This window comes from Macrobrachium rosenbergii, chromosome 13 (genome assembly GCF_040412425.1).
Source record: "Macrobrachium rosenbergii isolate ZJJX-2024 chromosome 13, ASM4041242v1, whole genome shotgun sequence".
Taxonomy (NCBI): domain Eukaryota; kingdom Metazoa; phylum Arthropoda; class Malacostraca; order Decapoda; family Palaemonidae; genus Macrobrachium; species Macrobrachium rosenbergii.
Genome location: NC_089753.1, coordinates 18,797,779 through 18,810,262, shown reverse-complemented (window position 1 = coordinate 18,810,262; position 12,484 = coordinate 18,797,779). Strand labels below are relative to the sequence as shown.

Genomic DNA, 12,484 nt, shown 5'->3' with positions numbered 1-12,484 from the left:
AACCATAGTATACCAGTTGGCCAAATAGCAAAATTTTTAGGATTAGTATTTGATACTCACTTGAACTGGAAAGCTCACATAACATACATGAAATCAAAATGTAAAAGAGAATTAAATCTAATTAAAAACTATTGTATACTCCTTGGCGAGCCAATAGACATATCCTTACTGTATTTACTTTATTAAGCAACAGTGCTGTCTTATCATTGATTATGGAAGCGAAATATATGGCTCAGCATCAGATGCAACGCTGAAAACGTTAGACCCAGTTCACAACGAAGGCCTTAGAATATGCTCAGGAGCCTTTAGATCATCACCAAAGTCATCTGTACAAGTTGAATGTGGTGAAGTACTGCTCTCTCTCTCTCTCTCCAGAGAGAGTTAGTAACAATGATGAGTACTCTGAGAATTCAGACAAGTGATTCTCCAGCAAAAAAAAATTATTTGGATTAAGAGATGTAATTATAAACAATCATCCACCTCCTTTCCCGGTTAGAACTAGAAGATTGCTTGAGTTGCTGAATATAAATATACAATTACCTTTAATATTAAAATTACTTCCTCCTTGGACAATAAATAAAATGAGAATTTGTACACACTTAATATACGCAGATGGATCAAAATCAGAGAACGGAGTGGGATATGCTGCAGTGTCCCAAGACAAAATGTATCAGTTCTCTCTACCTGATAATGCTTCAGTATTCACAGCAGAGTTGTGTGCAACTGCATGAGCCATAAAAATAATTAAAGAAACATCATTTAATAATTTTGTGATTTTTGTGACTCGAGAAGCATTATAAAATCTATTCAGAGTTACAAACCAAAAAATAATATTGTACAACAATTTAAGTTATTACTCCATAAATTATATAATAATGGGAAAAATGTAGAAATATGTTGGATCCCTATGACTAGATCAAATGTAAGTATTCCTGTTACTGATTATGTAACACGCATAAAGGTGGGTATTATAAATAAATGGCAATATATATGGAATGAAGAACCTGAAAATAATAAAACAAATAAAACTTGGTGATAGAAAATGGAGTTAATCATATCAATGAGAGATACATGCATAAATAATTCTGACACGTCTCCAAATAGGCCATACTCGTCTGACACATGGACACTTAATGAGCAACCTAGTGGCCCTGCTCCCGAGTGCTCAGAGTGCAAGGTAATAATGATGGTCAGACGTGTTGTGTGAGTGTCCAAAGTGTGACCAACAGTGAGTGTCAACTTTTGGAAATAAATCAATGAAGGAAATTTTATGAGAATCTTTTGCATTTTCAGTCATTCCAGTTTTGATGTTCATGAGAAGCTGTAATTTAGTTGATAAAACATAACTACTGTAAAAGTAAATTATGAAAATACAAAAACCCTTAGGTCATTTAATGAATTTTAAAAAAACAAATTTTAAAATGTTACTTAACTCATTCTGAATTTTAATATACTTTTTTAGTGAGTATATATGGAAATGTGAGTAAATGTATTTATTGTGTGAGTGTGTTCCAGTATGAGAGCATATGCCATTGTGCAGTTTTTAATTTTATTTTCACTCATTCATCACCATACCTAATGACCTATTTGGTTGCAGTGCTTGGCCTCTGGCCTAGACCTGGATTTCATTCAGATCCTTTGGGCCAGACTTATTAGAGCTGATAGTCAGCTCAGTGGTCTGGTTAAACTATTTTAATAATAATAATAAAAATAATAATAATAATAATAATAATAATAATAATAATAATAATAACCCCTTAGGGTGTCTTAGCCTTCTGTTCTTTTTGTATCTTGTGAGTTCACCATATTGATCCCCAGCTTTGTCATATCTCATGTTTGCCTCATTTACCTTTAGTCCTGCCAGGCCTCCTTGTGCTTTCATTGCCCTTTTGGGTTCTCTACAGCACTCTCTCCTCACCACATATGACAGTGAGTTGTGTTAATGCATAATTGTTTTAAATTTGGCAGTCTTGAGTGCTTCCTTTCTTACTTTTCCTTCGTGGATTGATTGATCTCCAAGTGTTCCTCAAATGCAGTTTTTCTCTGGCCACTTCAGGCCCAGCCCTATTTCTTGTTTGCCTTGTTGCAACTTTAGCTTCTTCAGGACATTTTAGCTTCTCTGGTAGATATCTTCTGCATCTGCCGATTTATTGACTACTGCTCCAGTTCTCTTTGGTGGGCTTTGGTTTAACAGTCTCACTAGATTGGGTTTTGGCACTTTCTTGTCTTCTTCAATGCTTTCAGCTCCAGCAGTATTTTTGATGACTGCTCAAGCTAGGCCATTGCCTCCCCCAACCCATTTTTCATCTTGAGAGGCTTTCTCAACTCTTGCCTCAGTTTTTGTTGCCCTGCCTCTTAGGGTCATAAATTGATTGTAGGTCTGATGTGCAGTTGTGTAATAATGTTGTGCAGTGAAAGTTTAGCTCCTTGAAGTGGCTGGAGGTAGGGTTCAGGTGAAGTAGTCAATTTCTCTTAGATGGTTCACCTTCAGATATTGTTGCAGGTATTTATTATTGGTTTTCTCTTGCTTGGGCATTTTTTGGTTATCTGTATTTATTGCTTGTTTTGCATATGTATGGTTGCAGTGATGCAGCTCTAGAACTTGCATAACATACTTACCTATGCTAAGTGCTGCTCCTTGAGGGTTTGAAGGGAAGTTTAGTTGCTTATGGTGGATGTTTGCCATGTCTCCTTGGCCCTTGCACCTCCCTTTCAGCTATGTTATTGAGGGAGGATCCTGTCTTCACCTCCTCCTGCTTTATCCTCTTTCCATCATGGGCCTCGGCCTTGTTGTCTTCTTCTGCTCTCTATTCCAAGGGGTCTCCCTTTTGTCTATAGCCAGCCTTTTTAGTATGCTGCAAGGTAGGAGTCCCTGGAGAAATTGACACTCTTCTGCTGTATCAGCAGCAGGCCATCTTTCCTACCCCTCTTATGTAATAAAGAAGATGGCACTTAAGTGTTGCCACCATTGAAGGATTGCTTTGGGTATCTTGGCATCTGTCCAGTATCAGGGTCCATAGTTACCTCATTGCTTTTGACCTAAGGGACATAAGTTAACATGGCTTGATCCTCCTGCTCAGATGGAAGTTTCTATGATGGTAGCATGGAGAATGTCTGGGGATCCGGTAGCATGGCTTCCCTGCTATGTGGGACCTAACGAAAATATGCTGGAATGTTCTGTGTTTCTAGTTCTTGAGGGTAATTCACCACTTCATTATCTGGTATGTAGGCATTGTCCTACTTACGAAGTTTCAGAGATGCGAACAGATAGAATCACAGGTTAAAGTTGTGTTTGGAGTACTCCCCTTTGCCACCTATAAGTTTAAATTTTACTCTTGGTGCCTGTTCTGCTAGTAAGAATTTTTGCAAAGAACAGGAGAATATGAGGAAGAAGAAGAACCTATTCCTTTAACATTTATCCCTGATTATCCCTAGTATTCTCATTATTAACTGCCATGTATTCTTCTTACAATCACAAGAATATTTGTTCATACTCTTAAAATATTCCTACTTGATTTGATGATATTCTTTTTACCTTTGTAGCATCCAAAGTTATTCCGTATATTACTGCATGATTTAAAAAAATACATACTGAATATAGAAAAATGGGAAATATAGAAAATGGGTATTCATCACAGACTGAGATAAATCGGGAAGATATAAATAAGAGTAGGAATATTTTGAGAGTATAAACAAATATTCTTCTTATTGTAAGAAGAATACATGGTAGTTAATCATGAGAATACTCTAGATAATCAGGGAAGGGGTTAAAGGAACAGGTGCTTCTTCCTCATGTTCATTGCAAAAATTCTTACTAGCAGAATAGGTGCCCAGAGCAAAATTTGAATGTAAACATAACATCAACAAACATTATGCATTATGTATTAAAAGCCAATTTATGAACAAATCAAGATAAGAACGGCTGTTTGGAACGTAACTCGTTTGTAAATAGGGTAGTGTCTGTACTTTTCTACTCCAAGCCCTTTGTCACAGTCTGTGTAATGCCCCTCAGGTTGTCCTTGGACTGTAGTTGCTGTGGCTTTCTGGCCTTGTACTGTGGACCTCCATATCTGTGGGTTTTGGTTTGTCGGACTGGTCTTGGCCTCTTTGAGGACGGAGTTGGAGAGGTCATTGCGTATTCTTCTTCTTTTTGTTTCACCCCTTTGATTTGCAGTGATGCTTGGTAGTAGTTCATTTGGGCCCCTTCAACCCAAGCAGACATACATGTCTCCGCTGTCACTAGGAGGTAGGTTCATTGGACATAGATTCATTTGTGGGTTGTCTTCTTTGGCTCTTTCCTATTCATGACCCCTTGTTGAGTTGTTGCATCAGGGTTATGGCATACCCCTTCTTTGCTGTGGCCTTTTGTTAATTAGGGAAGGACAAGATTAAAGTTCTTTGCATGCAATATATACAAATTCTGTCATGCCTAGCTGGGTCTGTTTGTGATGTGTTTTGAACATCAGACTCCTTCAGTTCTGTTCTCCAAGGCTGGGCTCAGTGGTTTTGGTTTATGTTGTCCTTCTCCAGGACATGGATGTCTGAATGTCTTCACCCTTTTCCAGTGCAGGCAGTGCAGACAGTCTTTGAAGTTGTGGGTGCCCCCGAGGATTGGGTGATTTACATCATCCCACTCTTTTTTTTTTTTTTTTTTTTTTTCTTTTGACTGAAGGTGCCTAATCTCACAGCATATGCAGACTGATTTCTGCTTGGAAATCTTTACTGGTATGGCTTTCCATGATCACTCTTCTTGTGAGCCAGTTATCAGGTGTAACCTGGGAAAGGTGGTTTTCTGGAGGTTATGGCAATGGCTGTCATGGGATTGTAGAACAGATTCCTCAAGCCTTTACTTACACACTTGACGTGAGTCATGGTCTGGTGAGATGAATGGGGTTCTTTTCTGTGTTGTCCCTTTGTTCCTTTGATACTCAACTTTTTTCTTTATATGGGACATGGGTTTCCTCTTTCACTTTTGCTCAAGCTGTTAACATTGACATAACATCTTGTGATTTTTTACCATTTGGCTTTAGCTCTTTTGTAGTCTACCACAAACCTTCAAGCTGCAACATGACTGTAGTTCTTACAGCCTTACTAAGCCAAATTTAGGACTGCTATGAGACACTCTTCCTGTATTTGCCCTCTCAGAGTCTGTGTTTTTTACTGCCTTGTCCCTTGTAGTGTTTCTTTTGGCTCCATACCCTTTTTGTGGGAGCCTATTATTGCAACTGATAGCTTTCATGCCCGAGACTCTTATAGTAAGTGGCACATTCTTGGACTCCCATGCTTTTGCTGTGTTCTCTGAAGTTATCTCTTCTGTCCTGTGAAGGCTTTCAGGTGTGTCTCTAGCGGATTGTGTCATTGCATCCCTTTTACTCTTTCTTATTCCTTCTTCGAATTGCCATGATTGGCCTGTCTCAGGATTTCTTATTTTCTGTTGCCTTGGGCAAATTCCTGGTCAGAAATGGGATGACCTCTGACTGCCCAGGATCCACATCCTTGAGGTTTGAGTGCCCTCCATTTCCCTGCTGTTAAATATAATTAGGAACTCTCTCTTATTGTTAGAACAGGCTTTTAACCTTGGAAAGTTTCTTTTGCTTGATTTTATCTGCACATGATGCAGAGTCTGTGGATGTTTCTGTTCGGATTTTCTGGTTGCTAAATTTGTTCTTACACTTCAGGTTAAGGGATCCTGGTCATTCAGCTTCCTCATTTTAACTTCGTCCCTCTTCCCTTTGTCACACATAAAGATTTGTTTTGTGAAGAACTAGTATTCACACTTCAGGTGTTGGTGCATGTACTTTCTGTGATTACTTTTTCCATGGCATTCACTACTTAGGAATTTAGGGGATTTCTTAGGTCATTGTTGACTCCACTTTCTTTAGTAAACAGGGATTACTCTTCTTGCATCTGGGTTTGCTTTTCTCTTTAGAGGCTCATCTGCTTTGTCCTTTCTCCTAAATTGTAAGTCTGGTTAATTATAGATAGTGGGTTTGTATTATGAACAGTGTTTTATTTCCTTAATTATATAAGTTCATTATTATCATCAGCACCCTTCTCCCTTCCTGTCACTCTTCCAGATGAAGGTTACCTTAATGGAGTGTAATTTGGCTATACTGGTAGGACTTTTCTTGTTTGAAACTTTCAAGTTGGTATGATTGGGTATGTTGCACATGGAGTAAGGCTAATTATTGATAATGGGTTTACATAGAAACTTGTTTTATTGGAAAAATATTGCATTTTGTTGTAGTAATAGGCCTTCTTATAAAAAATATATATATATTTATGCATCACAAGAAGTATCCTAAAAAGATTTCATTGCCTTAACATCTTTGGGGATTACAATAAGGTAATTAAGTATGGAAATAGAAAGAAATTTCATTTTTTTTATTAAGCATAGAAATAAACAAGTTTCTTAGTTTTTTATCAAGTATTTAAATAGATAAACAAATTTATTTGTTTTTTCTAGGCTATGCACCGAACAAGTCCTCTAAGATTAAGAAATAGAATTTCTCCCGATACTGAAATCACACCCGGACTGGATCTAAGCACTGCCATTTCTACAACTAAAGGTATGACTCAGCTTGTATTCTTACGTTGTTTTGAAATGTTCAAATGATGTTATGCAAATTTGTACATACAATACTGTGAATGTGTGGATCTAGTAACACCACTAATTACTTTTCGTTTACTGTACAGAATTGAATAACTTTTATGGCAGATTTTTTATGTTTGGCATTTCTTATAAATATGGGTGCGATAACTTTCTAGTTTATTACCGTCATTACATTTCAACTGTATATTTTGTCTGTCAAATGACTGACACAGTTTATCCTGCTGCAAGTTGACGGAGGTTATAGTAAATTCATCTGTCTGTCTTCTTGTCCCTGTGTCTCAACCTGAATATGTCACTTTTATTTGATTAATGCAATGTGAGATAAGATGCTTTGCATTTGTGGAGTATTTATTGTAAATATACTGTGCATTATATCATTTAAACATATTTAACATATTGATGTTTATTTCGTTTATGCATTTTTGCTTGCTATTGTCTGTTGTCTGCAAAAAAATGCATTTGTTCATGAGACTTACCTGTCAGATATATATATAGCTGTATTCTCTGTTAGTCCTACAGAATTTCCAAAACTTAAGCATAACGAGTGGGATCAGTGGTTAGTACCATTCCCGCCGGCTGGGAGTAGCAGGTATCAGGAACCATTCCCATTTTCTATTCAGATTTTTCTGTCGCCGGTACTGTCAACACTTGTTTTCAGTACTCTCCGCTCTGGATTTGATAAAATCTTGATTGTCACTTGAGTATTTGTTTGATTTTTGGTTTTTTGACTTGGACTTGTGGCTAGGCATACGCTTATTGTGGTTTGTTTTGGATTTGGCTTTGTTTTTTCCTGGGATTAAGATACCTAATCTAGTTCTTCTAGTTAACGTAGTTTGCCGGTAAGATCAAGGTGAGGCTACCGTACCTCGGCCTGCAGATCCTCACACTGTATGCTCGGTTGTAGAGGACATGCTTGTTTGTTGAATGACCGATGCAAGGAGGAGAATCTGTGTCTGATGCTAGTTGGAGGACTCCTATGATTCTTATGTGAGAAAGCTTAGGAGCGAGATAGGATCAGGAGGTCTTCCTCCAGAAGTGGTAGGAGTCAGGTAGTGTGTCACCTGTTAACCTCCTGTAGACGTGAGCTCTCCTAACCTCTGTAGTGTTGCCCCAACCTCCTGGGGTTGTGTCTGCGATGGTGATGCCCGGCGACATTATGTCTTCCATTCGCACTTGGAAGTTAATATGCTCAGCCTTCAAAGCAGCTGTGGCGCAGCATATGTCCGTCCCCAGTGCTGTGGGAGGGGGCGCGCAGATCGCCCGTGAGTAACGCCCAGGCTCAGACCTCTGTCGGACTCCCAGGACTCAGGAGGCAAGTTGAAAGTCGCAAGAGGGTTACGGGGACCCCCACCGACTAAGCGCCCCCCTTTCGTATGTCCTGGGATGACGCTTCCAGGCTGCCAAGGATCGTGTTTCGCACGGTAACTTGGCGATTGCTTTCTCCCCGATTCTCCTTCCTGGCCGGGAATGAAATCTCGGGATTTCGCCTTGAAGAGAAGTTCAGCAGGGACGCCCACGCCCCTTTCTCGTGACGCTTCTTCGCTTCTCTCCGGAGGATTTGGACGCCATCCCACCGCAGAAGAGGACCAGGACGCCATCGACGATGACGCTGAGCGCCCGGCCGCTTCCAGAAAGAAGGTTGTTGCTTCCCCTGTGAGAAGGAAGAAGGCGCCCGCCTCTTTCTTCTCATAGGATCAGTCCTTCCCTGAGGAGAATCTTCTCCTACTCGTAAGCTGCCCTAGGCATGCAGGAGCAATTGGCTTCTTTAATGGCCCAGAAGGAGACTGATGGTCGCTCGAAGGATTCCCGCCAATCAAGAGGTCTAAACCTTCCCTTCTCCTTTCTCCACGTCGCGCTGCCGCCATGTCGCCCCCCAGAAGTCCTGTTGCTCAGCCGCCACTGGTCTTGCGGCAGGGATCGCACTTCACGCCTGAGGCTTGCGCCGCTCATGGTAACTGTTTCCGCCTTGACGCTTCCTCGCTTGCCGTGACGCTTCATGCCGCTACTTTGTTTCTCGCCATGACGACGCTTCTCATGCTGCTCGGCAGACGCCTCCCTTGCTGCTCGACATGACGCCTCCCTTGCTGCTCGTCATGACGCCTCCTGGCTGCCCGACAGGACGCCTTGCAGTTCGTCAAAGACGCCCCTTTGCTGCTCGGCACGACGCCTTTTGCTGGGCGCAGGCATGACGCCCCTCGCTGCTCGCTCTCACCAGACTCGCCGGATCGCTCGCAAGAAGCCTGCCGATTTCTCGCCAGATCGCCGCTCGAGACTCTCATTTAGATTCTTCTGCTCGAGACTTCGCTGACTTTCTCTCTCGGACTTCTTCCAAGCAGAAGTCCTTTTGCATGTTGGTTCCTGCAAGTGACTTCGCCCTGCCGTTCTTCCCGCCCTTCAGTTGCTCCTGTGGAAGAAGGAGAGCTTTCTTGCGCTTCGGGATCCTGCAGTTGAGGATCAGTCCTCTTCTTCAGCTTCTGCAGACTACCAAGCTTTAACTAGGCTGCTGAAAGACTTGTTTGGGACAAGCCAACCTCTGCCTCGCCCTCCTCGCAGAGCTAACCCTCGCCTAAGTCACAAAAGTCTTCTGTTTTTTGTGAAGATGCATATGTCTCTCTCTCACGAAGAGGGCCTTTAACAAGGCTCAGGAGTGGATGGGACTTCAGGAAGGCCAGTGCAAGACTCTCTTTCCCTGCCTCCATCAAGATTGAGAGGAAAAGCAGGAATTTGGTACGAGACATGAGAGGAGGTTGGTTGAGAGTTCCTTCCTCTTCCCAAGGGATTTTGCTGTGCCTTGTGGACGCTCCTTAGAAGGTCTTCCCTTCAAAGGTGTCCTGGTCTTTATCTGATATCGGGATCACCATCTGAAAGGTCATTTCAGGTCCTTTAGAAGTATTTTAACTTTTGGACTGGTGCCTGGGAGTCTTGGACTTGCAGGCCGTAGTCCCTGACTCCATTAGCCTGGGAGATTTGTTTAGTGTCCCCATCCTGTATGGACAAGGCTGTTAGGGATGGCTCCAAAGAACTGGCTGCCCATTTCTGTGCGGGCTTTAAAGAAGAGAGCCATTTACTGCAACTTCACGTATGAAGTCGGTCTCTCCTACTCAGAAGGCAGAATTGTTGTTTACCCGCTTTTCTAGCCATCTTTTCCCCAACCTTAGTCAAGGATATGGCCTCCACATTGCAAGAGAAGGCTACCTGTGACCTCCTGGGCCAGGTCCTTCTAGACGTCCTGCAGCCCCTGACTTCTTCCTTGGGCAGGCTTCCAAGATTCAGAAGCCCTTTCGTGGAAGACCTTCCTCTAGATCGCCCTTTCGAGGAAGAGGTCCTCAAGAGGTAGAGCGCCTCCCTTCAAGACCAGGGCAAGAAATGACCAGAGACCTTCAGACACCGGGTAGGAGCCAGGCTCCTTTCTTTGCAAGAGCCTGAGAGAGAGATTTGACAGCTGGTCCTCTCCAAGCTTCATCGGGTGGGATACAAGATCCCATTCCCTCGTATTGCCCATTGAGTACGAATCCCTAGATCTGTCGCCATCCTATCATCAGGAGAAACAGCAGATTTTCTTCAACCTGCTTTGATCAAATGCTCGAAAGAGAGTCAGAGCAAGTCTCGGATTTATAATCCCTGGCTTTTACAACAGGCTGTTTCTGGTTCAAGCAGTCAGGGGATGGAGACCAGCCCTGGACGCCAGCAAGTTGAACCATTTCGTTCTGAAGGAAAGTTCGTAATGGAGACGCCCCAGTCGGTCATGGAGCCCAAGACCAGGCGACTGGATGGTTTCTCTCGATCTCCAGGACGCCTATTTTCACGCCCCTATACATCTCTATCGAGGAAATACCTGAGGCTTCTGTCCTGGGGGACAGGTATTCCAAGTTCAGGGCCTGCTTCGCTCAGCACAGCTCCTATGGTCTTCACGATCTTAATGAGGAATGTTGCTAAGTAGATGGCTTCGCTTTGGAGGAATAAGAGTTTCTCCCTTTATTTGGACGATTGGCTCATCTGAGCCCTCAACGACAAGGTGTCTGGAGGATTCCAACATCATTTTGACTCGACGGTCCTGGGACTTCTGGTGAATTTCTCAAAGTCCCATCTGACTTTACCTGTCCATCGCTTATCTGGGGATTCAGATGGATTCAGTGGCTTTTGAGCATTTCTGTCTCAAGAAAGACAACTTCAGTGTTAGAAATTTTCAGCCTTTCCTGAGGAAAGAAACATGCTTTGTGAGGAATGGATGAGTCTGCTGGGACCATTTCATCACTGGAGAAGTTTGTTTCTGGGAGACTGTGGACTCAGACCGCCTAATTCTTCCCTGTAGAGAATCAACGACAAGGAGAATCAGCTTCTCTGAGTATCTCGCCAGTTGGTAAAGAATCACCTGGTGGCTCATCCCATCGGTTGGCAGAAGGCCTTTCAACTTCAGAACTCTCACCAAAGAGCCGACGCACTCATCTCGGGTGGGGAGCAACACTGGGGAGGGAAGAAGTGTCGGCACTCTGGAGAGGGGAACAGGTGTCCTGGGCACATAAACCTCAAAAGAATTGGGGCGATTCAGTTGGCCCTTCTTTCTTCTCGAGGGGCGAAGTTCAACCGAAAGGTCCAGATCAACCGACAACACCACCACGGCCCATGTTCTCAAGAAACAGGGGAACTCACTCGTCCCTGTTCTCGCTTTTAGCAAAGGACATCCTTCTGTTGGGCACAGGCCCGAATATTACTTATCTCACGAGGTTTGTTGTGGTATGAGAGAACGCCCGTATGGATCTTCTAAGTCGGCAGCGACAACTGCTCCCGACCGAATGGATCCTACACCAAGAGGTGTCAAGGACTGTGGAAGCTTTGGGACGCCCCTTGATAGATCTCTTCGAACCTCCAAGACGAAGAGACTTCCTCCTTTACTGCTCCCTCTGTTCTTGACCCAGGAGCTCTCTTCAGTGGACGCTCTCTTGGATTGGTCGGGATGGGACGTGTATGCCTTTCCTCCGTACAAAATCATCGGAGAAGTCAACAGAAAGTTTGCGTCGTCGGAAGGGACGAGGATGACGCACGCCTATTTGGCCTTCGAGGGAATGGTTCAGAGGTCATGTCCTTCCTAGTAGACTCTCTCCGAGATTTCTGCCCATGAGAGTTGATCTACTCAGACAACCCCACTTCGAGAGGTACCACAAAAATCCTCCCCGCCCTGTGTCTGACTGCATTCAGACTATCGAAGCGGCCAGACAGAGGTTTTCTAGACCAGTGGCGTAAAGTTATTGCCAGAGCGAGAAGACTTTCTTCCAGCAATTTGTAAATTAATCGGCGGACTCGTCTTTTAGGAGATGGTAGAAAGAAGGCATTTCTCCACCACGACCTCAGAGCCAGATAGCAGACTTCCTTTTTCTGAGGAGTGATGAAACTTGCAGTCCCACTTTAAAGGGCATAGAAGTATGCTATCATCTGTTTTTTAGGCACAGAGACTTCCTGATCTGTCTAACAACAGAGACCTTCACGATCTATTCAGATCCTTAAAACTCGGCGTGCCTGCCAAGGACTCCTTCTGGAATTTGGGATGTTGTGCCACGGTTCCTCAATGTCCAGTCTGCCGAGCCTCTTCACTCTGGGCGCCATTGAGGAACATTACTAGAAGACCATTTTTCAACCCTAAAGCAACTGCAAGAGGGTTAGTGAACTGCAAGCCTTAGTGCAGACATATAGGCTTTAGGGCACAACGTGTTTGTTCTTTAAGCCTCCTTTTAGCTAAAAATGAAAGCCCGTCAACCTTGGGCCCAAGAGCAAATCAAGCAAGTGGCTGAAATCCTAATTCAAGAGCCAGAGAGAGTCCTCTGCCCTGTTAGGGCTCTCAAAGTCTACTTAGACAAGACGAAGGAAAGTCGAGGT

The 12,484-nt window shown here is 43.2% G+C and overlaps 1 protein-coding gene across 1 annotated transcript in view; it reads left to right on the top strand.

The window, feature by feature from the left end:
• The window catches only part of LOC136844945 (glucocorticoid-induced transcript 1 protein-like), a 226,763-nt gene that overhangs the window by 42,984 nt on the left and 171,295 nt on the right, over positions 1-12,484 (top strand). The window contains exon 2 of the mRNA XM_067114357.1: positions 6,467-6,569. Coding sequence (XP_066970458.1) covers positions 6,467-6,569 — 103 coding nt within the window. The remainder of the gene's footprint in view (positions 1-6,466; positions 6,570-12,484) is intronic.